The 26,118-nt window shown below is 44.2% G+C and overlaps 3 protein-coding genes across 13 annotated transcripts in view; 2 read left to right on the top strand and 1 right to left on the bottom strand.

The window, feature by feature from the left end:
• Positions 1–139: 139 nt before the first annotated feature.
• sqd (RNA-binding protein squid) lies at positions 140–3,611 on the top strand. 3 transcript variants are annotated; one of them, XM_089582787.1, is made up of 7 exons: positions 140–388; positions 1,514–1,554; positions 1,628–1,755; positions 1,829–1,981; positions 2,297–2,552; positions 2,737–2,943; positions 3,277–3,611. In XM_089582787.1, exons 1-7 carry the CDS (start codon positions 207–209, stop codon positions 3,363–3,365), a joined length of 1,056 nt encoding a protein of 351 aa, XP_089438913.1. In that variant the 5' UTR covers positions 140–206; the 3' UTR covers positions 3,366–3,611. The 3 variants fall into 3 exon arrangements, with proteins under 3 accessions (XP_089438913.1, XP_089438914.1, XP_089438912.1); XM_089582788.1 differs by having other exon boundaries at positions 1,496–1,554; positions 2,737–2,850; XM_089582786.1 differs by having other exon boundaries at positions 1,496–1,554.
• LOC149353745 (E3 ubiquitin-protein ligase RNF181-like) lies at positions 3,410–19,456 on the bottom strand. The gene is made up of 6 exons (XM_089582789.1): positions 19,207–19,456; positions 19,064–19,114; positions 18,891–18,973; positions 15,725–15,834; positions 11,739–11,813; positions 3,410–3,662 (listed from the first exon to the last, which is right to left on the bottom strand). The coding sequence occupies exons 1-6, from the start codon at positions 19,284–19,286 to the stop codon at positions 3,603–3,605; spliced, it is 459 nt and encodes a 152-aa protein (XP_089438915.1). The 5' UTR covers positions 19,287–19,456; the 3' UTR covers positions 3,410–3,602.
• The window catches only part of LOC149353744 (lysine-specific demethylase 8-like), a 46,769-nt gene continuing 24,405 nt past the window's right edge, over positions 3,755–26,118 (top strand). For 4 of the 9 annotated variants that reach the window (XR_016291039.1, XM_089582779.1, XM_089582777.1 and 1 more), the window contains exons 1-4: positions 3,755–5,034; positions 20,287–20,422; positions 20,793–20,965; positions 22,516–22,644. Coding sequence is in view for 8 of the 9 variants with exons in the window: in XM_089582779.1 (XP_089438905.1) it covers positions 4,804–5,034; positions 20,287–20,422; positions 20,793–20,965; positions 22,516–22,644 (669 nt within the window). In the remaining variant the exon portion in view is untranslated. The other 5 variants (XM_089582785.1, XM_089582782.1, XM_089582784.1 and 2 more) reach the window with 5 other exon arrangements.

Genomic DNA, 26,118 nt, shown 5'->3' with positions numbered 1-26,118 from the left:
TTTTTACAAGCGAATTTCAAACTGACTTTTGCTGCCGCACAAGAAAAAGGAAAAAAGCTCCATGGGACGCTAAGTAATTCAGCCAATGAGGGGTCTCGTTGGGGTCACATGACTTGTTGCTATAAAAGAGAGAGCGCCGCACGTCGTTTCTTCTTTACCGTGCGGGTGTCGTCGAGATCGTGTGTAGCAGAGAGTAGCTAAAAAAAATGGCGGACGGCGATCAGCAAGGGAACTACGGTGAGGGAGATTTTTCGGCTGACGGACAGTACGGCGAGTATAACGACGGCCAGTTCACAGATGGCCAGTACCAGCAAGAAGGCGAAGGCAATGGGCAGACTAATGAAGCCGCCCAAAATGGCTCCGACGGGAAGACGAACGAGGACGAGAGGTAAATATCACACTGTGGCTTCTCATATTTTATCATTTAAATTGCTTGTCGAGTTGTGCTTGACGCTACAGTTTGTTGTGTGAAATATGCGTTTGCTGTAACACGTTTGAGTATTTTTGTGTCTTAGCGCTTGTCATACATGGCGTCGGTCGCCCCCTTTGTTCCCTCTGAGCGGTAGCGCCATTTTGTTTTCAATCCTGTGTAATCCTTCAGCCCACGTTGCCATCGGCGCCCAAAAGCCTGTGCTGACGACGGTTCTCGGTGCTGCAAACTTGGTTTGCGATATATTTTGAAGTAGTTTTGTGTGTGCGGCCCATTTTTTTGACTTGAGTAATGTCGCCGGTATCGATCGCCGGTCCCGCCCAGCGCACCAAGTGTTCTCTTGTGATGCTTTGATGCATGCGCGCGCGCCTTTGCTGCAGCCTTGTTACTGTTGATCTCTCATGTATGCTCATGAATTAACACATAGTGTTAAATTTAATGGATTCTTTGCAGATAATCGGTGCTGCTATCTGGAGGTGTCCCCGAGTAGTGTTAAACGTAACGCTCCTTATCGGCCGGAGCGCGGGGGCCCGTGTCTACGGTGTAGGGCTCGCGCTGTGTCGCCCATGTCGATGGATGTTAACGCTGCTTTCATTTCCGACAGGTGTGCCCATCTCAACACACCAGGAACATGATGCGCAGCGCTGGCACAATGGTACATTTGCTGAGTTTCTCCAAACTAAGCAATGTAATTTGTGCTACAACTTCGATGACTTCAAGCGCCTCTAGTTGTGCGCCGAGTGCTTTTTCTCTCCCCTTCTCTCCCACATGGAGGATTTGCCGAAGTAGCACGTCCTTACCTCTAAGCAAGATAAAGAAGAGTAAAGCCTCAGTTGCAGCGACCCAATTACTAACTGGAATGCCATTCTCTCTTAAGTGTTTCAACTTGCAGTTGCTGCCATTTGTAAGCTTCGTTTGTTGCTGTAAAGTCTGCACCCTAAGAGAAGTGTATGTTTGGCTTGTGTGTGGTCCGCAGTGTAATGTAAAGGTAACGTAAGTAAACTCGTTTTCTTTAGTGTTGTAATCTACCGCGGTCTTATGTGCCTGCATAACGTTGAAGCCTAGAAATGATCTTTTTTCCAGGAAACTCTTTGTCGGCGGCATTAGCTGGGACACTGATAACAGTAAGGGTTTCGCCGTTAATTGTTTGTGCTCTAGTGCTTCCCGGCTGCAATTCATTGTGCTTGAACCTTTCAGAGGATCTTCGGGAGTATTTCTCGAAGTTCGGCGTCGTTGTAGATGTCAACATCAAGACAGACCCCACGACAGGCAAATCTCGAGGCTTCGGCTTTGTCACGTTCAATGCGAAGGACGCGATTGAAGCCGTAAGTGGTCAAATTACCAGCATGGTTTGTGCCGCCTTGGAACGCTGGTGTCAACTGATTGTTTAACCTGCAGGTGCTCAAGGCGACACCACACACGGTAAAGGGCAAGCAGATCGACCCAAAGCCCGCGAAGGCGCGTCCCGGGATCAAGAAGATTTTTGTTGGTGGATTGGAGTCTGACATGCCAGAAGCTGATATCAAGGCCTACTTCGAAAAGTTTGGCCCTGTGAGTAAAACCCGACATGTTCAGCGCTAACGACTGCCTGTCCAGTGTGGGTTTGTGTATAATTAGCAGTTGTGGAACGACGGGGGGACCCAGCTGTGCCCCCCCCCCCCCTTCTAAGTACACAACAGGTTCAAGCTGTGCTGGCTGGTAGCAAGTTCGCTGTCATCAGCAGGACACTTGCTCCATGCCTGCCAGTTAGAATCTGTTTCATTTGGCACTCATTCAAACCAGGCCTCAGTTTGAATGGTGCCAAGCCATGATCCACAAAAAACGAAGGGAGTGGTGTCATTTTGTCTTGTGTTGCCCTGCCCACAGGTGGAGAACGTGGAGCTGCCATTTGACAAGGCAAAGAACCAGAGGCGGCAGTTCGCCTTCGTGACGTTTGAGCGGGAGGACTCCGTGGATCTCGTCTGCCGGGAGCCGAAGCAAAAGATTGGTAACAAGGAATGCGACATCAAGAAGGCGACACCCAAGCCAGATGCCCGAGGCATGCGCGGCGGTTGGGGTGGCGGCTTCGGAGCTGGTGGCCGTGGAGGACGCGGAGGCAGAGGAGGCCGTGGACGAGGAGGTGGTAAGTTGCGCTTTTGTTGAAACCGGCATAGGTATTGAGGCTTTTAGATCCTGGAGTTTGTATGAGCGACCTTGACAAGCAAGCTTCTTACTTGATCGATCACGGTTGTTCGCTCTACGAGCGACCTTAACAAGTTTCGTACATAATCGGTCAGTTAACTCAGATTCTGTTTTCTGTTGTGCAGGTTACCAGAACCAAGGCTGGGGCAACCAAGGCTATGGAGGTGGCGGTTACGGCGGCGGCGGCTATGGCCAGGGTTATGGTGGCGGCTATGGCCAGGGCTACGGTGGTGGCTATGGTAACTACGACTATGGCAGTGGCTATGGCGGAGGCTACGACTACTCCGGGTGGAACTATGGCGGCGGCCAGGGGGGTTACGGAAGCGGATACGGTAGGTAGCTGGGGGTTTGCCGGATGAGATTGTACATTTGCTATTGTTGCCGCCATGTTGCTTGTTTTTTTCCCGTGTAGTTGAATAAATGTAGCACCCCTTGTTTCTTGCCACAGCTGGCGCTTGTGCCATTTTTTTTTGGTGGTGGTAGCAGTGCACAAGCAACTTGTGGTGTAGTCAGTGTTCTTTGCTCCCTAATGTTAATAACTACTGTTGGGGCCAGTGTTAATGCGCATCGGCAGTTGACAGTGGGGTTATGTTGTTAGCCCAGTAGCTACGCAGACATGTTTCCGATCTGATGGCCCCATTAATCTTACTTTCTGTTGTTTGCAGGCCAACAACAGAGTAACTACAACAAGACGCGCCGCGGTGGGGGCGGTGGCGCTGGTGGTGGTGGAGGCTACCACCCCTACAGTCGTTAACGGGGGAGCATGTAAAAGTGATGACCGGACTCCCATTGTGCTGCTTCCTCTCATATCCCCCCCCTCACATCTCCATGCAAGCAACAAGGACAGATTTTAAAGAGCGGTACTGCTAGCATCATTCCTGTCATGTTCAGTGTTCTGCCTGCCCCCACCCTTCATCGAGGAAAACAACAAAAGCCACTGATTTGTACATAGAATGCATTTCTTTTCACTGTTCCAGTAAAGCTGATTTAGTCATCCAAACATGGAGTTGTGCAGTTCTTCAAGGGCCTTTTGGCGCTGCTTCATTCGTTCCTGTAAAAGGAAAGAGCAGTTAGCAAAGAGTAAAAAAAGCAAGGCTGCTGGTGCATTGCCTCTGTTCGATGTGCCTTGATACGAGCTCCCACACTTGGCATTTTTTGTGCCTTGCGTCCCCACATTGCTGACTAGACCACAATTGTTGTGTGTTCTACTGCCATGCTGTGTGTTTACCACTGGTCTCCCTTTCCCATCGCGTGTGGGCTTCGTTGCTTCAAGGCACGTCGGATACCAGCGGCCCTTAAGAATTGCATGCGTCTCTCCTGCAGCTGTTTGCAGGATTGTGGAGGCTCTTACGGAGTTACTGGGTTTAGGGTTTGCTGGGTTGGCCCTGGAATGGAAATTCGGCAATCAGACATTGCATGGCTCTGCCTAATGCCCAAACCCTGCACTGCCAAAGGTTGGTGCAACAAACAATGCATATTGGCAGTTCCCGCAGCCAAGCCAATCTTCACCTGCTACCAACGTACTTGTACTGTTCTGTACAGCTGCAGATTGGAACTAATCCATGGGGTATTGTTAAACAGCACTGAAAAGTTCATTTAGTATTGGAAGCATGTAAAATTTGGCTTCTGCCAGGCGTGACTGGGACATGGCTACTTCATGCTGTGAATGAATGTGAACTCTAGGCATGGAGCTTTCAATAGTTTCTTGGGCAGCCTGTCCAATCTCCAGCTGTGTAGTGCTGTACACGAGATAAGTAGGTGCAGTTGTGAAGGGAAGAGTTCACTTGCCCTTGCCAACTGTCATCCATTCGGCTTAGTAGTATCTTGGCTGCTGCCATTCAGTTGCTCTCATCATTGGCTCAAGCAAGCAAATGTATGTAAAGAGGGAATCTGAATGGTACTGGCCTGTTTTTTGATGGAACACGTACTGTACAGAATAGCCTCTGGTGTTTTGGTGTGGTGCATTTGAAGGAAAACTTAGCTGGAGTTGGCGGATGTCTGGTGAAGAGCTTGGGTGTGGACGAGTACTAGTGTAAAAATGTCACTGAAAGTTCCTTAAGAAGTGCCTGTTTGAAGTATGCAGTATAATGAACTCATGAGTGCCTCCCATTAATGTGTGTGTTAGTGAGCAAAGAGGCAATTGCAACGTGTGCTGAGATTAGCTTCCCCAGGTGTCGAAACAATTGAACCTAATGCTACTTATTCCTGAAGGTGGTGGCCAGAACCTGAGGAGACTGCCTGGATCTTGCACTGGATGTACTCCTCACAAATCCTCTAGCGTACGTAGCTCGCGCACACATGTGCTCGAGATGACCCCACAAGAAATGATTGTGCGACCTTGGTGGCTGCTGCACCCCCATGAGAGGGACGATTCACTTAAGTCCTACTGCAGAGCTTGTCACAACCTGCTGCAAATGTGCGAAGTAAGCTCCATGTTGCATGACTGCGTGCACAGACAAAAAAAAAAGTGTTCTTCCATAGATGAGCAATACCTATGCCACATGAACAAATTTAATGCCTTTTATTGCCATTTGTGCGGTGTCATGTGGATAAATGTAATGGCATTAACCTTGCTGCCATTTCGCAACCCACATACTTCAGCACAACCACCGTGGTGGCTTAGTGGTTACAGCGCTCCGCTACTGACACGAAAGACGCGGGTTCGATCCCGGCCAGGGCTGTAAAATTTCGCCTGCATCGAAATTTAGAGGCCTGTGTACTGTGTGATGTCGGCGCACGTTAAAGAACCACAGGTGGTTGAAATTTCCGGAGCACTTCACTACGGCGTCCCTCATAGCCTGAGTCACTGTGGGACGTTAAATCCCGATAAAGCGAACCTTCATTTGTCAGAGAAAAGTGTACTCTCCCTACTGATGCTACACTGGTGCTAAATTATCTTGCGAAGGCCTTGTGGATCTTGTACAACAAATGGGACAGCGCTAGTCGTGTACGTTGTCATCCTAGTCTTTTTTTGTGCTATGTTTTAAGAGTCGCCCTACTGAGTTTGCTACTACTCATTCGCCGGAGAAATGCATATTCTCGTCTCCGTTCCATGTGCATAGGAAAAAAAACCGTTGGAAACAACCTCCTTTTACGTGGCAGATGTCTTCGAACTTTGTTGGATGAGGCGCGTCTATTACATTTTTGTTGCAAACGTTATTTTTACTGACTGATACTTTTGTGCAAACACTAACGAGAGTTTATGCCTACTTTTTTTTTTGTCAGCTGACAACAGCTGTATTGTTCCAAGATAATTGACGATATTTGTGCTTATGAGCACTGTTTGTTATCAGTAAAATTTTCTAGTCTTGCAGGCGTTATTGTGACGCACTGTCGGAGACAAAAGTCTCCAGGACATGCGCATAGCAGTTTTGGCATATAATTTCAACAGTGTGGCAAAGATTGCCTGAATTAATGAACTATCGCACGTTAGAGAAGCCAAGTCTTAATTTTCGTGCCCACAGGTGTGGTCCGGAACTACCAGTTTGTGTGTTTTGGGGACTTTAGTCTTTGATTGTACATATAATGGAATTAAATCTGGATGTGGAGCACCAAGTTCAGTAGTGGCATTAACAAACTTAAGGCATTAGGCATTTGCTGTCACTTGTGTGCATGTGGCACAGGTATAACGAATGCAGTCACTGCTATAGTGGCTAGGCATTGCAGTGCAGCTATCTCTTCCACAATAATTTCCAGCTGGCGTGTTCAGACTTCCTTATTTTATAATACAGAACAATGTTTTGTGAATGTCAGTGCATTACTGCAATTTTTAGTGTGATGAGAAAGGTCTTGAGCTACCCAATTTTGGAACAGTGCCCATGTTTATTCTGCTCCTAGAGTAGGTAAGCGGAAATGGCCCTATGCACATTGGTGGCTTAGCTTTATGTGCTATGGTATGTGGGTTTCTTAATGTCTCAACGCTTTATATGGGGTATGAGAGATACCACAGTGTAGGGCTCTGAATTAGCATCTACCACCTGGAATTCTTCAGTGTGCACAGACATTGTACACCACACATGCTCATGGCGTATGGTTACTGTCAGTGCAAGTACACCTAATCAAGCAGTGAACTGCTCGTCAGTTATAGCGTCGGCCCTTTGTGAAATTAAGTCTGCTTCCCTGTACAGCACACATTCCTTTACGATGGCTTAGCTTTGGGGCAGTAATTAAAGGCAGTGCTAGAATTTTATACCTGCAGTCACTGGAAAATTTTCCAAAGTACCATGACCTGTTTCTATATGCTACCAGCCTTGGAAGCTTCATGGCTGCTGCTGACTAATGCTTCCAGCACAAGAAGCACTGGTTGCATTACACTGAAAACTTGCCCAGTCTTGTGTGGCTGACAGTCAATGTTGGGGGTGGGGGTACAGTTATTAGAACGTGAGGATTTCAGAGACTCTTTTCAGCATCAACTTTAACACTGATGCGCATTCTAGACAGCACAGAGGCATTGGAAGACTGTGCTTAGACAAGTGTTTGCAAAGGCACTGAAAAGTGACGTTTTGCTCGGAGCATTAAGGAGCAGCCGTAAAGCGTCTTAAGGCTGGTGCCTCGTGCAAGATGATGTAGTCCTCGGCACCCTGCTTGGGTTGGGAATGCTGTGCAGCACTGACAGGCTACTGCATGCAGAGAAGAGTATAAAATCAGTATGCACACCTGAATGTGGGTTAGAAGCCACTAACACTGCACATAATTATTTCCCCAAAGCCTGGGATGCCTCGATACAAGCAGTATTGAGGCACCCTACCAAAGCCCGACTACCGGTGCCACTCTGAAGGTGTTTTCTGCCATGGACGAAAGCTAATTTAAAAGTTTTGCGAGGTGTCCATCTTTAATATAGAACCACAAAGAAGTTGAGCACAGCTGTCTTAGAGTCTGCAGTGTCGATTAATGCTGTTGGCATAAGAGTTTTACAAAGAAGGAAGTCTGGCTCTATTAATGATCTCTGTGTTACGGGAAGTACACAGGCCTTCATAGAGAAGGTCCGACACTTCCCCACAGCTTGTTTGCTTATCAGGTTTGATTGCTTCCTTGCATTATAACAGCAAGCAGCACAGTGAAAATGCTGCTCGTTTACCTCCTAGGCTCTTCCTTCAGCACTTGACTGCTGATGCCAGCACCTGCGTCTCATGCAGTGCCCATTTCTGAGCATTCCCAGTAGCCAGGGATACAGTGCTATGTGGCTTCTCTAGAAAAGCTAATGCCCCAAGACTATGCAAAACAAGGAACTTGCTAGGTAGCCCATGCTGTAAAATTCAGCATCTCATGGCTGCTTAGCTCGTTCCTTGCCGAGGCAGCCACTGGCTAAGAACTGCTGGTCATCATGACTGCCAAGAGGATTTCAAAACTCTCGCCACTTCAGTGGCAACGCTGCGCTTTCTTGGCAGCTCTACACCTAGGCACCACTCGAAGAACACAGTTCTCGGTTTGTTGCCACGTGCTGGATTTTGGAATGGTGCAATGCACAGGTGCTGTCAAGAACAGTGACTTTGTGGAGATGCATATTCGTGTGTTTGCCATACATCTAAAGAAATGGGCCAGAACTTTTCGTCCTATTACTGAAGCTAGCTGTTGGTAAGGGGGATAGATTGTCAGTTTTCTAGCTCAAAAAATTAGAGTTTGACGAAACAGCGCACAACATTAAACTGCAATTGGTGGTTAGGTATTGCTTACAGATTACAGATGCATTATAGTAGGATACAACTAAAAAAAAAAAAAAACGCAGTTGCTAATACTGGGCCACGGTCTGCGGCGCCCATCTATAACTCTGCTGGCCAATTGCAACAGTAAACAATATCAACTTTTTGAAGTCTGACTATATTAAACTAGACAGGTACAAATTCTAGAGCTTATAATTTTTCTTAAGATTTGTTTTTTGCCTAGGTGAAAAAAAAAATTTTTACAACAAACTACTTTTTTGCCGTGGAGGAATTTGTGCGTGGAGCTTCACTGCAGGCTCAAGTTGTATCCGATTATAGTGATGTTGGGTGTGGTTTCCTGCTACTAGCTTTCTGCAAAGCAGTTCTTTTTAAAGGCTAAACTGCCGTCCACTGCCTTTAAAAGGAATGGCACAATGTTTTTCAGCTGTTCATGGACGTGATGTAGTTGGTATGAATCTACAGAGGCAGTTATGTGTGACAGTTTCTCAGGACAACACTTGTACAGAGGAACAGAGGGCTGTGGAAGACTGCTGCTACAGCAGTGATGTTCATTGGCTTGCTCATTTACACACATTACTGAGCCACCACCACTGCAGAGCGGAAAACTTGGGCTCGGCATCAAGTTCAAGATGGATGTTTCCCGATGGGTTATAACACCTAGCCTTACTTGAAGGGATGATGGTGTGGGATATATTTTGCATAAATGGTCTTCAGCTAAACCTTCGTTTATTTGTTAGAGCAACTGAAATGTGTAAGCATCTTTACACAAACTGCCATTTTTACAAAACAGTACTGATGCAGCTTTATTTTTTGTGTGTTCCACGGGATTGTGCATGACAGGCTCGTTACCTGCACCAACAAAGAAAGGGCAGTGTCTGCAAGGTGTAAATAATTTCTGGTAATTCTAAAATTTGCTACAGCATTTATTATGTCAGCATTTCAGTCATTGCAAGCATTTTCTACATTAAAATATATCTTTTGAGGTATGGGATCTGAATATGAATAGTTCGCCTGGAAATTTCTGAAACTTTGTTCTAACTACAAAGTGCACATTAATAGAGACTTTGGAAAGTAGAGAGGCAGATTACTAGCGAAATTTGTTGAAGAAAAACAACCACGAAATCTGGACAACTTAAAAAAAAAAAGTGCAATGTTTACGCAATGCAGATTAAAGAAACAAGAACTCTTAGAGCACTGTATATGTGGTTATGTGCACAGTCTGTTATATTAATCTTTCGTGCAGTTAGTTAGTGGGAGATTTTTGTGTTAACAGGAAGTGACCCGTTAAGCACTGATCTGCATATGCATGTTGTCCCAATGGACCAGGAGTTGAGAGAGAATATAAAGGCAATCCCTCTATGTGGTGAAGCTTTCACATGATGAACAACTCATTTTTGTATTGGATAGTCGAGGAGATGGTGGGTGACATTATCTGTCTGATGCCTGCTTGCACAGGTTGGAGCAACTTCTTTTTTCTGAAGCAGACTTCATTCAAAAGCACTTTTAGTTATATTTATTATGCAACCCTGTGCTGAGTAATGAGCAGTTGGGGGGGGGAAGGGGGAGACGACTGAGAGGAAAGTGACTACTACAGTTCTGCCAGTTTTCATAATGCGAATCTAGACGTGGAAGGAGTTGGCCTTCAGGAATGGAGTTGGCCACAGGGAAATTAAGTGAACAATTTTCTTTAAAAAAAAGACATCTTGGCTATTTTCAGGCTTGCATTAAAAAAAAAAAAAAAAATACCTGGCATCCTATTGGAGTCAAACAACTGTTCCTGGCTTCAACTGGCAGGCTGCATTTCAGCTCTATGAAAGGACACTGGCCACTTTAAATTCACCAAAGCCAATTTGATTGGTTTTGCAGTTCCCAAAAATAATGTCAGATTTTCTGCTAGAGAACGCTTGTTCTATTTTTATTCTTTTCTGCCTCCTATAATTGGCTCAAGGGCTGCCATGCCCATCATTGCCTGTATAGAACAGGTGATACAGAAGGTGACATCAACAAAATGGATTTGTAAGAGGTAATAGTCATATTATACTGGCCCATGTCACAATTCAGTGACCATCAGGATGCTTGGATACGATTGTGTACATGCCTGTAGGAAATGATTAGTAGATGTCTTTCATAGCGAACTGGGTTAATTGGCTACCTTTAGACCTGCAAGGAACAAAATTTTTTTTTTTTTTTATTTTTCACAGAAATGGTGAGTGGCGTCTAGGAGAAGCACTAGTTCAATATGTGCCCTTTTTGATTTTTACTGTCTGGTCTGTTAAGTGTGCACGGCAGGGCAAGGTTGGTGCTAGCATAAATTAGTGTTGCGGGTTTTTCAGAAATCTGCATTTGCGTAACACCTTAGCAGTTTCATAATTTTGGCTTCATGTACAAGCTGAAAGCTTCATCTCTTTCTGCTGATTTTTGGTGCATATATGCGATATGAGCATCCACTCTGAGCTAGTCATGCTAGTGCTTTGTGGTCACATGTCATCCCCCTTTGGGAATAAATGCCTGCATGGCAGGTGGGATTGTGTAGGAGAACTGAGTAACAAATGCATGAGTGGTGGGTAGGAGTGTCAGGAAAACCCACAGGTTTTCCGCACTTATGAAATAGTGATATAACACAAGGCAACTTTCTTACACTTGTACACGCTGCTTTTCCACAAGGCTTTAATGACACAAAGTTGATTGCCATAAGAAGTGCAGTCGTCACAACTGCGAAAAGCAATAATTTATACTTGCTGCACATTTTCACGTCTGCTGGAAACAGTATGTATTCAACACCACCATTTCGTCCAGACTGTAGTGAAACTTGTGCCGTCCTGCCGTGTTGTGCCGTCCACAAATTTATTGCCAAGCAAGCACATTTGTTTATTGCACCAGCCGTTATCATACCCACATTGCCAAGGAAGTCATTTCTTGCCTTGCAATAAATTCTGCATTACACGTGCTGTACCCATGTTCGCATCACTATCAAGAAGCAGAAACAACTTCCCGAATGCACCAGCTCTGCTAACTAGACTGAGCTCAGCTGCTATGTTTCGAGGCCACTCTAATAGCTGATCAGCTCCTGCACAGGCAGAACGCAACTCTCCATGGTAACATTGCGATTCTATGAGGTGTTACTTGCTGTTTTCAAGGCAGCTGGGTATGGTTAATGCTGTCCACCTCAGGTGAGCAAACATTAGTCGGGCTGTGTTCTGGCCTGGGTGTCCGATTACTGCACATAGAATGCAGCCTTATTCTCGGGTGAGGCCTAGACTCGCAGCACTGTGAACCAATTAATGGCCACACACAACTTTCATGCTAGCTTAAAACTGGTTTTACAAATTTTTAAAAGTTCTGAACCCTATCATTAGCATGACCAGTTATAGTCACAACGAGATAGCGCAGTAATTGTTTGCAAAGCTAGCTTCAAACCACTGGGGCTGCAGGTAGCCCAGCAGCTCAAAGGAATGAAGCTGTCTTGCCTTTTCAGCCTTCAGTGCCTCGTAGTTCGGGTCATCCGTAGGCAGCTCGTGACGACACATTGGACAGGTGTTCACCTGCACATGGTAGGATGCAGTGCAGGAAAAGCGTAAGCACTTAACGTACAAATGGTTCACAGTGCTGAGTTTCACAGATGCTCATTCAAACTTCTCCCCTCAATGTTGTAATAGATGACCATTAAAAGTGGATAAGAAATATCTCTGTTCAGGCAGTAACTTATGGAAAGCTAAAACGAAATGCTTTATCAGTCAGTGATCACTTATACTGAGATGACTTTTTAAAACCAAGTGATCTTGTTGTCACGGTGCATAAGCAAGTATTAATGCTGTAAAGGGACCATGACATTTTATTTACTGAGGTTAAGAAAAACGCAAAAGCAAGCAGTATTCCATCAGTTGTAACTGCACTATAGAAGTATTTAAGCTCCGATCTTAACACTGAGGCTATCAGCGAATAAAAATGATGCTCCTCCTCTCCCCCCTCAACTCATACACGCCGACCTGCCAGAAAAAAAAGAAAAAATGGTTTGTGACTGCAGCCTGCTGTGCCTCATCCCACGCACATCACTTGGGCATGCTCAATAAGAAGGCTCGCCCAGATCACCCACTTTACATTGGTGGGGTAGGGGTGGCTAAGAATGTGTGGTGAGGTGTTGCCCTAGTTGCCCCAAACAGCAATTTTTTAAATTGTTTGTATATTATAGGATCCAAGCAAGAGCCTTCAAATTTGACTCAAATACTAACAAAGACCACCTCTACAGATTTGCTGCTTTAGAATATGGCTACTGAAATTGTTTCAGGGTCCCTTTAAGACGCTTTGTACACAATCCGCCTTTCTCACATAATGAGGCACCCTCTGGGGAGTGGTGAAAATTCGTCTGCTACTGGTAACAAACAAACGTGGGAGACGCAGGCGCGATTTGGTTCCATGAGGAGCCGGCTGTGCCTGCAAAGTGGCAAGTGTGTGCTTGACAGCTGCCACCATCTGTCACAAGCACCTGTCAATAACATGAACTGCACACGCGCAATAGGAGCTGGCAGTTTCATTTCCAACCAGTGGAGCTGGAGGAGAAGAGAACCTGCAGCATGCGCAACGTGGCCTTGCGAAAAGGGCGGATTGTGTGCAATGCGAACTCGCAGCATTTACTCGAGTGTGTGCTCTATCTAGCACTTATTTCTTTGTTTCAGGTGAATTTAGCTTATTTCATATTGCAATGCCTACAAGTGAATGCAGCACATAATATTTTTCAAACCAGTGAGCATGGTATCGCGTCCTTTGCCACTGTCTTGCAAACCACCACTAGTACTATCCACCACCTTTCCACCAGTACTATCGTCAATTGTGTTTTCTTAATTTCTGGTGTCATGTGCATTTTCAAAAAAAAAAAAAAAGGTTCCACAACCCTGCGGTGTTACTTTAACAGATCGTAGTACTTTAAAGGGACACTAAAGACAACTCCACCCATTATTCTCACTAAAAATTAATTCTCAGCCTCTTTATGCCTATATAGATGTTTAACCCGAAAATGCATTTATTGGGGAGTAAATTGGATAAAAAAAAACAAATCGCGCCAGTCAGTTCAAACTCATGTCCTTACCAAAAAGTGCAGGTTGCCATCGTTTTGAAGTGAATGGCAGCGTAGCCTAGCTTCTGTACTCTATCCCCCAAAACCAGTGTCAATGTCTATACTTTGTCTTTTGGTCTTTTCTAGCTTATAAAAGCACCATTTTTTGGCCAGAGTGGTCTTTCCGTTGTCAGAATGCAACAATCTGTTTATGCAGCCCAACTTTAGTTTGTCCGTAGTGTTCGTTTTAATATTACAGTTTCAAACTATTTGGCAGCAAGAAATTTTGAACATGCTTGTAAAAATTAACCACTGGTGTATTATTTAGGTAGAAGAATATTTGTTCTGAATTGAAATGATAAGTGACGTCTGAAAGGGTTAACTCAATGTCTAGGATTCCTTCATCTCTACACCTATACCTGAAAATTACACCTGAAACGCTACATAACTGTTTCAGCTGTGTGTTTCAGGTGTAGGTTTTTCAGTCTTGCACATGTCAGAAGCCAGTGTATTGGCCAGCATATCAGTTATGTAGTACTTAGGTTGATGATTATTGCAAGCCTCTTCAAAAGCAGCTATAGCGCAGTTGAGAATTTTTAAAACACGGGTGTATATGAGGCTAAATATTTCGTGTAGCCCCAGATACACGATTAACAGGGAATGAAGTTGGACTGTGATATTTTCGACGAGTTCCGTTCATTGAAGTGCACTATATGGCTAAGGGGCTGCATTAAAGAGCATTTCGGATGGTGTTGGAGATGTGCAGATGCACTCAATATGACCTTCAACGCATCAGCAGTGAACCAACCGAGGTTTCTACTTCAGTGCACCTTCGCAAAGAGCACCAAACCTGCACCAACATTCAGGATACTCTGCTCCTTTCAATGTCTGCTAAATGGATTGTTTTCCAGCACCACTGGCTGGTACTGCTTTGTGAACTGAGCTCTTACCACATTTGGTGCGTTGCCGCTCATAATTAAGTGCCTCACTCAACAATACTGAGTGCGACAGTACATTCACACAGACAGGTCATAACCACTCATATGACACACAGCATGCAAAGTCATGACCACTGTATGATAGCTTGTAATATTTGAAGTTCAAGTATTTTCAGCCTAATAGAAAAACTTAACTACCTATCTGCACCCACACTAGGCTTATTTCACCTTGTGACTTCAATGAAAGTGACCCAGAAACATGGTAGCAAATGTAAAGAAACAGGAAGCCTGGATCTAACAGTGCTTTTGTATCACCAAGAGTGAAACATCCTGCAGGAGGAACCAGTGCATGTTGACTATCCCATGTGTATAAAATGGGCACTTCCAGCCCACGCCAGCCATGTAAACTCTGCTTAGCTCTTGCTGAAAAGCATGGACTTAGACATTTACAGCGTATGCTTGGCCTCGGGGCCCTTGTCTTGTGAACAGGAAACGTGTGCCACTGAAGTGGGGGAGAATTTTCAACCAGTGTACTTCACTGTTGCAGCCTTGAATAGACACAAAGGAGAAAAGCAGTGAAAGACCATGCTTATGAAGGCCTTTCACCGGAAGGAACTTTTAAATGGCGACTATGAAGACGTTCCAAGGTTCACACATTTCAACAAAACCTTTACTGCAGCTTCTCCTGTATATTCAGATCTTTATACCTAACACTGCAGCCATGTAGAGTTTCATTTCTGCACAAGTTTATTTTAAAGCTGCTCATTTGGAGCAATTTCTATGGACAACCTTCAACTTGCTATGCCACAAACGTTACCAACCTTGATACCTGCTTTGCGCTTGCACACTGAAGAAGTGTTGGGCTTGTTTATGGTCATTTTGGCCAGTTTATGAATGGGTTCATTGAATTCAGTAGCTAGTTCAGTCATTTAACACACACACAGCACACGCACAGAAGTTTTGCTTATGTTTGTGATGTCACTATCATACACAGCATTGCCTCAGGCCTGAAGCCCAGTTTTGGTGGCCCTTTTTTTTTTGCTGTTTTATAATTATCGCTTTTAAAAACAGTGACAAGAGGGCGCTAAAAATTAAAGTGACCATGAACTCAAACTGTTCAAAAAAACCCAGAGTTGCCCTTTAAAATCAAGGCGCCACATACTGTCTTTTCATGCACTGCCAATTTCATTGCTTTTCCTGGGCTTTTAATATCTGAATCATGGCGAAAATGTTGTTCTCAGAAATTTGAACTAAGAAACCTTTCGGTTCATAGTTTGAGCACACCCGACCAATACCTTTTCCTGCACTCTGGCTTGCTCAGATTCAAAATCTGAAGCCTGCTGTCTTACCAAAAATAATGCTTGTGAATACAGGCATCAGTGTTGCTATATTTCAGTAGCCTGTGTCAAAGTAAGCTATGCACTTAGCTGGACAGAAATTTTTTAGTTCAAATGTGCATACACACCACTTGCAGCCATGGAAGAATGCAGTCATCATGGAAGAAGTGGCAGCATGGCAGCTCCGTCACAACTTCTTCGTGGCCATACTTCTTCAAGCAAATGGAGCAACTTTTATCTGCATGGACATGAACACGTGTAGTGATTCGCTCTTATTTCACTTTTGTGCACTGTATACATATTTACAAGTAACATGCAGATGCACAGCTATGAGAAGGGCTATGCAAGCTCAAGACACCCCTAGGCCCATCCCAAGATGCAGTTGATCCCATATGGAAACAGTGAAGTTTTTCTTATCCTTCCTCCAGGGTCCAGACAAATCTTAACACCCTTATTCTTCAAAAGCTGTGTGATACGACAATGTGTCATCGTGGCATTTTTTTTTTCCATTATCCAGTTCACAATGTTTGGTCTAAATTGTGACAGAGGATCATGACCAACGATGGCACATTAGAAACCCTTAGGTGCTCAAGATTAATCCACAGCCATCCTTTGCGGTGTACCCTAGTGTCGCTTAGAGATATTAAACCCCACATACCCACCTAGCAACTTGCAACATACCACAGGAAATAGGCAAATTTCTGTTATCTTTTTCTTTGTGAGGCAGCGGTTCATACAGGAGCATTTGCCAGCCATGCCAGCAGCTCACACTATGATATAATTGCCTCCTTTCCACATAAGTGGTGCTATATCACGAGAAACAAATGAACATAGGCATCCAATGGGGTCCCATTGGGAAGAAAGTGATGTGGCTGGCACTGAAATAGATGAGGCGTCGTCTCAACCACTCGGCTTGTAACACCCTGTTAGCACTCGTTATTTGCTGGGAGAAGCACAAAAATTCTCCTGCACAAGAGTGACTTTACACTTTTTTAAAGCGAAAGCATTATATAGCTCAGAGAAGCAAAACCTGCCACCAGAAGCTGTCCGCAGAATGTGTCCATCGAAAGTGGTGCCATGCCACGTGACCTCATAATCAGAGTTAAATTGTGTCAATGAGGTACAATTTAATAATGGCGTAGTATATCGTAACCAGAATAAAAAATTTGACCCAGGTGACCCCCAAAATTTGACCTTGGACAATTTGGACCAAAATTGATGTCCAAAATGTGTGACGTCGTACTAGAGTCACGTGGCAAGGTCACTTGATGTCTGGATGACATGCAAAAAAATGTGATATCATAATACAGTCACCTGACTGGAGTTGACGCGTGATGTCACGATGAAATGCAAAAAAACAGTAACATGCTTTCGCATTCCTACAATGATGCATACCCATTGCCGTGACTTTGCAACAAATCGGAACTAGCTGCCCAAAACATGCATTTCAAGTGTTTGGTAATGGCACAGGCAGCCTTCAATCTTCAAAGGCACAGCAAGTGCAGGCAGATTTTCTGTTCTCACTACAAATTCCACAAGATGAGAAACAAGTTGACTGTCAGCTAGCAGCTGTACATGCATGGTCCCTTTTTCTTTGCACAGCTTCCTCACAATGGTGCCAAGCACTTTTATTAACGTTGCTTGCTAGGCACACTACTGGCACCAAAGCATACTACCAAACTCCAAGTATATGTGGGCGCTCCGAGTATGTTTAGCACGCTGTGAATTCATGGCAGTGTGCTTTGAATGGGCTAACACCCTTCAAGGCTAGCAAATGCGATCTATGCTGTGATAGAGTCCTCCTTTATAGTAAATGAAACAAGTCACTGACTTCTGTCCACATGCCTGTCTTCTGCTCTGCTGTCGAAACCCAATGTCTATGCAGCTGCCATTTATGTTCTGAGGACTCCTGCCTTTGCACAATGCAGTTACCGTACAATGCTCAAATTCCCCATTATAGAGCCTGCCTGCCTGCAGCCAAATCTGCTGTAGTACCTCTCCTGTAATTTTCCAGCTTGCACAACGCACTTCATCACGGCAAATGTTAAGCATGAAGAACAATACCATGTTAGAAAGGACTGAGGAGATTACATTACTTTCAAGTGAATTTATCTGACCTGCATGGCACTTTTTATACATGTGCATGCAATTGCATTAGTCATGAAGCACAGTGGGTCATCAAAGAACAAGTGAAGACTTGAGGTAACGAAGAGATATGGAGCCATATAATCGTGTGAAGAAAAGTCGCTGCTGGAGAAGCTCACAAACATGTCAGTTATGCAACAGTTGCCTTTCTTTTAGGTAAAATAGTTCTGTGAGATTTCATTGTGCTTGTATTTTCAACCATTTTTTGTTCCCTTACTGCCAAAGCTGCAGTGCTGTCATTAGTGGCCTTGTTTCGTCACATTTAGCCTTGTAAGCCACGAGTAACAACAGTGCTGGTGAATGATCGTGACACAGCATCTGCAGTTCTGCTGGGCACATACAGACTGTAGTCGGTTACACACTTATTACCCAGAAAGATCATTACATTTAAAAAGAGCACTGCAACAAGTCGTGGTAATTCCAGTCCAAACAACCGCAGAATATGTGTCACTACACTGCTGTCTCTGAACTATTTTCGGTATGTGGGCAGTTCACCCTTTAAAAATTTGGCTCAGGAAGCTTTGTTGTCCCCGTAACGTGACAATAAGTTTCTAGCACTGCGCAAGTGGCGTTCCTTCCTAGTTTTGCCATTCTGACTGGCAGTTACTGGCTTCACGGTCACTGATCTCACACTAAGCTTATCTCTGCGATGACCTTGTACCTTCATGCGCACTGCTTCATGATTCGGTGCACACACTGTAGGTCTGGAAGCATGCATGCATGTTTCATGAAAAGTGTGGCATTGGTCAAATAAACTCAGAAGTAGGTATGTATGACATATTAAGGCTAACGGTCGAGCGCTTAACGAAAATAGGGGCGAGGAGACTGCGGGTCGTAGCACGAACTTGATTTCCGCCTTTCCCTCAGGCTAGGCACTAACATGCATACTGTCCTGTAACATGCAAAGGGTACTGTGGCAGCAATTCCTGCATGCAATCGAATTAGTGGACGCAGGACCAGCAAGAACGACTCGAGTGAATGCTGGCAGTCCTAAGTATTGCACAGTTGCAAGCATATGCTATCAACTGGTTCAATATTTTTGAAATCGCACACCCACAGGCGCAGCGCTGTTAATGCTGACAAATATGCCGCGAGGACAGCTGATCGTGGCTGTACGCATGCGGAAGGCATTTCAACGAATTACTTTACCTGCTTCTTCCACGGGTGCTCGTTTCAGCGACTGCACAGCTTGTTTAGAAGCTGGCGGCTTGTGCGGCTCGTCAGGAAACATCCTAAAATGAAGGGATACATCCCCGTGCAATTCGCACCGCACGGTAGATTACGTTAATTTTGTTCTCTTACTGGCAACGGCACACATTTACCTGTGGTACTCCGCATCGAAGTTGGCTCTAAATCCACCGTCAATAAGCAGCCTAGAACGAAAAAGAAAAAATTAGGGACTGGACCTGCGTAGTTCTGCAAGTCATCGCGTTACGTTCAAATGTACACGCAAAATAGTGCGTACCTTGCCAAATGGAGCCAGTGGTTCGGTTGCTCACCAGGACCCAGTGGCTCGCAGCCGTGTTCATCAAAATACGACGCCATAATCAGCAACTGCCGGCGATTTTTAGCTAAGACGGAATCTGAGCGATGTAACGGCTGACGGCCCGGCGCGCGGAGGAAGCGTCTGCTGCAGCGGGTGCCGCGCGTGCCGCGATGATGCGGGTGCCACTGCTCTCTACTTCCTTGTCGTCTTGTTATCACCTTTACCGTCCTCTTTTTTTGTGTGTGTGTTAGTCATTCCCTACAATGATTCGTTGTATTTGCTGTTCTGTGACGGTAATTTATGTAGACACCTTTGTTTTTGTTTAAATAACTAAATGCCCCTATTTGTTCGCAGGGCTAGTTTCTGTTCGTTTCCAGCTTCTACTTGTCAACAGGTGGTTTTTGTTCCGACATCCGCGTTTCCAACGGCTCTATCCCGAAACGCTTTGCTTCTTTTGCGCAAAGACACAAGTGACACAAGTTTGAGCGTTATTTTGTTTTTCCGGCGGGTGGAAAAATTTAATACTCACCGGCCGCTCTTATTGTTAACCTCATCGACATCAACTGCATCAGCAGCTGCGGTTGGCTACTTTAGCCCTTTAGCCACTCTTTAGCCGGCAGGCAGCTGCGGTGAGTTTTCGTGCGTGGTCGTGCGACATAGGCGCGGTATAGACGAACTTTATATTGTGTATTTGTGGTTGTTGATGTTGGTAAACGCGTGGCTAGCGTGGGCTTCGTGCGCGTGGTAAAGTTTGCTAACAGAACTACTCAGTTGAAGCCGATGCAGCCAAAGCTGTGCGCTTTGGTTGGTTGTGGCATGGTTATTGCTCACTGAACTGTAGTGCTGACGAACTTTCCGACATGCGACACACCTATTCCTGCTGAGGTTAGTGTCCGAGGACTGCAATGGCCCGTGTGTAATTGTTGCCGGTGGCTGATTTCAACGGACTACACGCTGGTGTTCACTGTACGTAAACCTCGCCCCATGTTTCTGGTTGCACGCACGGCAACTGTTTTCAACTGCCCATGCACGTAAGATATTGTCATTCAATTTGTGCAGATGACTAGCCTTGCAGACAAACATTTGGGCTGTCCCGTGACATTCACCACCGATGACGTTGTAGATGACGACGAACCTGTGATGTTTCTTCTGAGGAAATGCGTCGACTTCGTGAATCACGCACATGCCTGCGAAGGTAGGTTTTAATGCAGGAATGCATCATGCATGCACATTTTCACTTCCCCTTGTGCACGCATTTTCGACCGCCCGCGGACATACACCACACCGACCTCACCTCACTTGGTTAACAGTAAAGAGCGCCCATGTCTTTTATGCAAATACATGTTCGAAGAAGATCTGTAGGAGCCCCTGGTAATGCATGGTAACTTGCGTGAAGTCCTCCACCTCTCCTTGCTCTGTGTCTATATTGACAACGCTAGGTCTATATTCATGGCAACGCAACATGACAGAGTAAGCATGCAGTAGTTTAGCATGGACATGAGAGGAAATGTTAAAAACTTAATTGCTTTACTGGATTTTTGTGCTTATGTAATGCCACTCCCCAGATATGACGGCACTACAAGAAAACTTCGAAACTGCCAGGGCAATTCGTGATATGTCTTGGGAAATGATCAACATTGGTCATTGGAAGGACGTGCCACTGGGTTGGAGAAGGATGTACAGCTACGGCAGTTTACTGAAAGCACTGTGCGAACTTGGCCAGGCAAAACCAACGCAGGTGGGTAGAAGAAATGGGTTTTTGACCTCAGCCATGGCACTTTTTACCAACGCTGCCTTAGCACCATTAAAAATTACCATCAGCATCATCATAAAAAAAGGTCATCATAATTATTAGTGATAGTAGTAGAAGCAGCAATAGTAATAATAAAGCAAGATGGTAGCGTGTTGCGACATGAGTTAGCGTAGTGGTGGGGCATAGCATGTCATGCCACTGATATTTTTTGACTTATGTGCTGTACTCTGCCACAGGTACTATCAGCTGTAGGGGTGTGATTGCTCTTTTTGTTTCAATTTGTAGTGCTTTTAGCATTTGTCTTTGGTGTTTATATCCAGATAGGCTCAAATTTTGGTTGTACCTACCTCGGTCAAATCTGGACTTAAAACTTCTGGTCAAAATTTGGACTGTCTTACAAAACCCGGTTGGCATCTCTATGTGGAGCTTATTAGGCAGTGAAAGTTTCTAAGGGTGAATTGGTGCAAGGAGCTGCTGTGTGGGTGCAAGCTGGAAAACTTTCTGTGAACTCCCGAAAACATCCACAGTCTTGTGTATGTAAGAAATAAATACTCTCAGCTTGATACACAAGCGGTGGCCTTCTAATTTTAACTTATTTTTCTGGACCATCAGATAGCATTGGTAAACTCAGCAGTCACTTATATTGAGTATTCTACTTGAAAGGAAAAACATTTCAGGGTAGATATAGTTCATTGTTATTGCAGGTGCATTTCTTAGCCTTTTGATTTGATGCATAGTTTTTACTTGCATAACAAATGCACTTCTTTAACCCTTTGACACACCTTTTTTCTTTGTTTCAATTGAAATGAAATATTCTGCCTAAATAGTATATTTAGGCCTTAAGAAAGACAATTTGTTAGTTTTTCAGTGCAAAATACTAGTGATTGATTTTTTGCAGGGATGTGCAGAATTTCGTATGAAGTGTCGTAATTGATGAAAATAGCAACATCGAAATGCCGACTCTTATCAGATAGACACCTAAAGGATTGTGGAAAATAATTTCTCTTTCAAAGTGCACATCACGTTTGAAACTGAAAAAAAAAAAAGAAAAAAAATATTACTGCTGTTGGCAAAATATGTCTGCATAAAAATGGCAGATGACGTGCTACCCTGCTCACTGTTTCACTAAATATTATTTACTGCGTTTTTTATATGGCATAAAAAACCTGCTTATTTGTGAGGTGAAAGATGCAAAATTCACATGAAACAAAGATATCACTGCTAGGTGCAGCCCACTCTGAGAAAAAGCTGCAAGTTCGTTTTGTACACAATTGTGTGCATAGCCTGTCAAAGGTTTACAAAAAGTGCTACAAATTAGAAGGGTGTGTTCACCTTTTCAGAAATTTCTACTTTAACGTTAAATGAAAATAGCTGACAACATAATGGCTGGTACATAACGGCTGCAATGTATCCTTTTTCGTGTTTCAGAATGCCAGTGAAGCAGTTTTATTCATTGTTCGCATTTGTTTACTGTGCTCTCACCACTTATTAATTTCGTGCATTTTTAGCTATCGAGACTATTCATTGCTTTTCAGGATATTCTGAATACTTGTGACATGGGTCTTATACTGGGAGCCCCTGTCATGGAAAATATACTAGCAAAGCTTGCTACCAAAGTTCACAAGGAATTACCGGAGCTAATTTCATCACAAGTTCTTAAAAAGGTAAGCGTTTTTGTGCTGCATTTTTTTTTTTACCAATCATGAGGGCTGCTTTTTTTAGGCAGGCACACATAGTGGTGACATATTACACGCTTGCCACAAGAAACTGCTTAATTTCTATACGGTGGACGAGACCTACAGGTGATTTGCACGAACATAACCATTGACAAACACAGATAGCAGTATCAGGTAGCACATGTCAGTCTGGTGTCACTGTGTGCTTTTGCTACAGTTCTTGGCACTGAGTGTATGTGTGTGTGTGTGTGTGTGTGTGTTGTCTTTTTATTTTATTTTATTTTTCATTTTGATGTATGTAGTATGGTGTGCAGGGAAAAAGAAATTGCAGTTTTTTAAATCTTAAGGATTGAAAGTGACCTTTTAAATGCAGTGTAAGCATGCTCACTTTTTCCATTTATTCCCAGCTCCTGCTCTGTCCTTTAGGTGATTGGGCAGTGATACAGTCCAGCTTGAATATATCGAATACGAAGGGGTTTGCAAAACAGTTCAGTATATTGACAACTTGATATATAAAAAATGGCAATAGATCAGCTTATCTGTACCCTAGAAGCAAGAATACATTGCGCCCGCACTAGTGACGCATTGCTTGCAGTGGTGTGCCGCCCGTTGGCATGCTGGCATTCGCATTGAAGCTGTAGCAGACAGTGCTTTGGAACTAGTAGCCGCCCATCATAAGATGCCAGATCCTGGCGCCATTAGAAAAAAATAATCTCATTAAGGTACATTTTGTTTCCGCAACACCTTCAGCTGCGAAGCAAGTGAAACATGCCATTAGTCTATAGTTAGATTGGCTTTACCACATGACAGCAATGTGGCATGGAAAATGAGTACAAGAAATTTAAGGCCACCCCCAAACACGCCCCATGTTCACCTTGTGACACGGTTTGACAGCACTAGTGCTACCAGCAGGTGCTCAAGACCAGCAGCCGACCTGTCTCCATGCGAGAAAAGTGTTTGCAGCGCTCTCACTGCGGCGCACTATTTGAAATTGCAGTTCGATATATTACATGACTTTCCTTTATTTTTGCACAAATTTTTGCAGAGATAATTTGTGTGTTCGATTTAACCAGTAATTCAAAATATCTAGGTTCAATATATCTGGGCCTGACACTATCTCGTTTAATGCATTAGAGCTTCAGTGTGGCGATTCGTTAGCTTTTGCGGCTGAAAAACTTTCCTGGCGTGGGTGCAGTGTGCATTCTATGAGCAGAGCATTTTATATGCAAGAAGGACTTTTTATTTTGTACACATGCAGGAGTTTCAAATGAATGCTTCCTTGGCTTTTTGTTTTTGTCTTGCCCTGTGATATTTGTCTTCAGGTGGCAGTTATTCTGACATTGTTGCAACGATTGCCAGGGGTGTTTGTTTTTCGGTGTGAAAACTGTGCTGTATGTTATTGAGCATACCTTCAATGTGGAAGCTTGTGACAGGTTAAAATTATGTAAAAATATTGGTGGCAGAGACTAGGTTAGCAATAAAATAATGAACTACTCACTGCAAAGGCGTAATTGTGCACGGTGAAAAAAGAAGCCAAAACAGACTATATCTTCTTGGTTGACTTGTTGGCATTTGATCTTTACCACAAGGTTTTGTACTTAGATATGCAACATACTTGTATGAACCTTTTTTTTTGTGTTTTGTGGTGCTGGGGACCAATATAATCCTGTGTGGGCTGCTTAGTCTAATGCCTTTATCGCAGGATCTTCAAAATAGAAAATGTTTGTACGGTCCCTAAGGTGGCAGTTTAATAAATCCTGGAATTTTACTATTATGGTTTCCAACTATTTTGACAGCTTGACGCGTACTGTTGGGCGAGTTGGTTTGACATTTTTTAGGAAAAGGTGTCAAAAGTAAATGGCTGACAGAGAACACATGAGACACACACGTAACACTAGCATGTACATGTATGTTTTGTGTGTTCTTCACTTTCTGCTTTTTTACCTGTGGCACGTTTTCATAAGAAATAGAAAAGTTTTGGCAGTTTGAGAAATTTTGTGCATGTATGAAAAAATAAACAATGGTGCTTTCTGTAGGAAAATTAATGAATAGGCTTTCTTAGAGGCCTGGATATGCTATTTAGGCAGAAAGATATTTGTTTTGAATTGAAATCATGAACTGCACCTGAAAAGGCTAATGATTTGAACCAGCTTTTAACTCTTTTCTTGCCACACTTGGGCAAACTGATCAATTTGATCAACTGCACGAATCAACCTACAGGACATAATCGTGGCTGTTTCTTTAAGTGATGCAAATTTTTCCAAACATTTTTTTCTACATATGCAGCATGTATCCTGTATTTTTTTTCTGTTACTAAACAGAGGGTTCTGTTAGCTACATTGTAATGGGCCGCAATAATAATAATAATAATAAAAAAACTAAATGTGTAAATTTAGGGCTGAATAAATTTTATGCCAGTGATGTGTCTGTGCCGATTGTGCCAAACTGCACCAGAAGGCAAAGCCTGCTACATGGTGCTACATTATGACAAATTACGAGTAATCTGTGCCAAGCCTGCACCAAAACTCCGTATTTCCTTACGAACAAAATTCTCAAGTGCCGTGTGTTATCTATAGACAAGAGTCATGTTTGTAAACGAAGGTGGTGCTGCGGTCGCCAGCGGGCGTGGTGTAGGCAAAAATGAACGTAGCGTGCCTACACTACACCAAGCGATGTTGCCTTCGAAACCAACTCGCATAGGCAAATATTTCAAAGCATGCACATCTCTTCTGATTAGAAACATTTTTCTTGATGCGCAGAGAGCAGTACAGCACTTATTCAACCTGTTTGTCAGGCGGAATTACCTGGTGGAGGGCTGCAACGGCTTCCTTCTGTGCTCCTAGTTGGCAGCAACAGCGCGGCTATGGCGGGCAACTACTTTGACATATTAAACAAAAATGACAAAGCACGATGTATACAGGGAAACTAATCGTCTAGAGTCTTAACTTCTGAACTGATGCAGCATACCTGGTTGCTAAGTAAAAGAAGTAGTACAGCAGAATGCATGACGCTGTGAGGGGCAAGACTGCAGGCTAAATTTACGTGTTAAAAGGTAGAAAATAAACCAGGCAGCATGTAGAGGATAGGAACTCTAACTTAAGTCTTGACATGAAAAGAACCAACAAGAACGGGAAAACAAAACACTCGCGGTGGGTAAAGGAGAGAGCTAAAAAAGAAAAAAGAGGAAAGGTGCGCTCAAGTTTTCTGTGTCCCAGTGATGAGCCTGGTGGGTAGTTTGTGCCTCCACACCTCCTTGTTGAGCGAGGAGGTGTGGCGGGGCTCGGCGCAGTCTGTAGGCTCCAGTCGATGCGCTAATGGAGACGTGGTGTGGACGGCGGTCTCCCCGGCGGCAGGCGTCAGCGTCACAGCTGATGGTGCTGTCCACGGTGGGCCTCAACGCTGCCGCAGGAAGCCGTCACACGTGTAGGATCCGGGCACGGCCCCCAGGTCAGGTAGCCCGGG

The sequence above is a fragment of the Amblyomma mixtum genome, chromosome 3 (genome assembly GCF_055824585.1).
Source record: "Amblyomma mixtum isolate Tamu chromosome 3, ASM5582458v1, whole genome shotgun sequence".
In the NCBI taxonomy this organism is placed as follows: Eukaryota; Metazoa; Arthropoda; class Arachnida; order Ixodida; family Ixodidae; genus Amblyomma; species Amblyomma mixtum.
The sequence above is the reverse complement of the archived record's forward strand: the minus strand, read 5'-3'. Positions and strand labels throughout refer to the sequence as shown.

What these genes read in the sequence shown, in the direction of transcription:
- sqd (XM_089582786.1), top strand. Translation starts at nt 207, where the DNA reads ATGGCGGACGGCGATCAGCAAGGGAACTACGGTGAGGGAGATTTTTCG. An exon ending in CGAAGGACGCGATTGAAGCC is followed by an intron (nt 1,756 to 1,828) that starts GTAAGTGGTCAA and finishes TTTAACCTGCAG; the next exon opens with GTGCTCAAGGCGACACCACA. An exon ending in ACTTCGAAAAGTTTGGCCCT is followed by an intron (nt 1,982 to 2,296) that starts GTGAGTAAAACC and finishes CCCTGCCCACAG; the next exon opens with GTGGAGAACGTGGAGCTGCC.
- LOC149353745 (XM_089582789.1), bottom strand. Translation starts at nt 19,286, where the DNA reads ATGGCGTCGTATTTTGATGAACACGGCTGCGAGCCACTGGGTCCTGGT. An exon ending in TTCTTCCATGGCTGCAAGTG is followed by an intron (nt 11,814 to 15,724) that starts GTGTGTATGCAC and finishes TACCATGTGCAG; the next exon opens with GTGAACACCTGTCCAATGTG. An exon ending in AGGCACTGAAGGCTGAAAAG is followed by an intron (nt 3,663 to 11,738) that starts GCAAGACAGCTT and finishes TTCCTTTTACAG; the next exon opens with GAACGAATGAAGCAGCGCCA.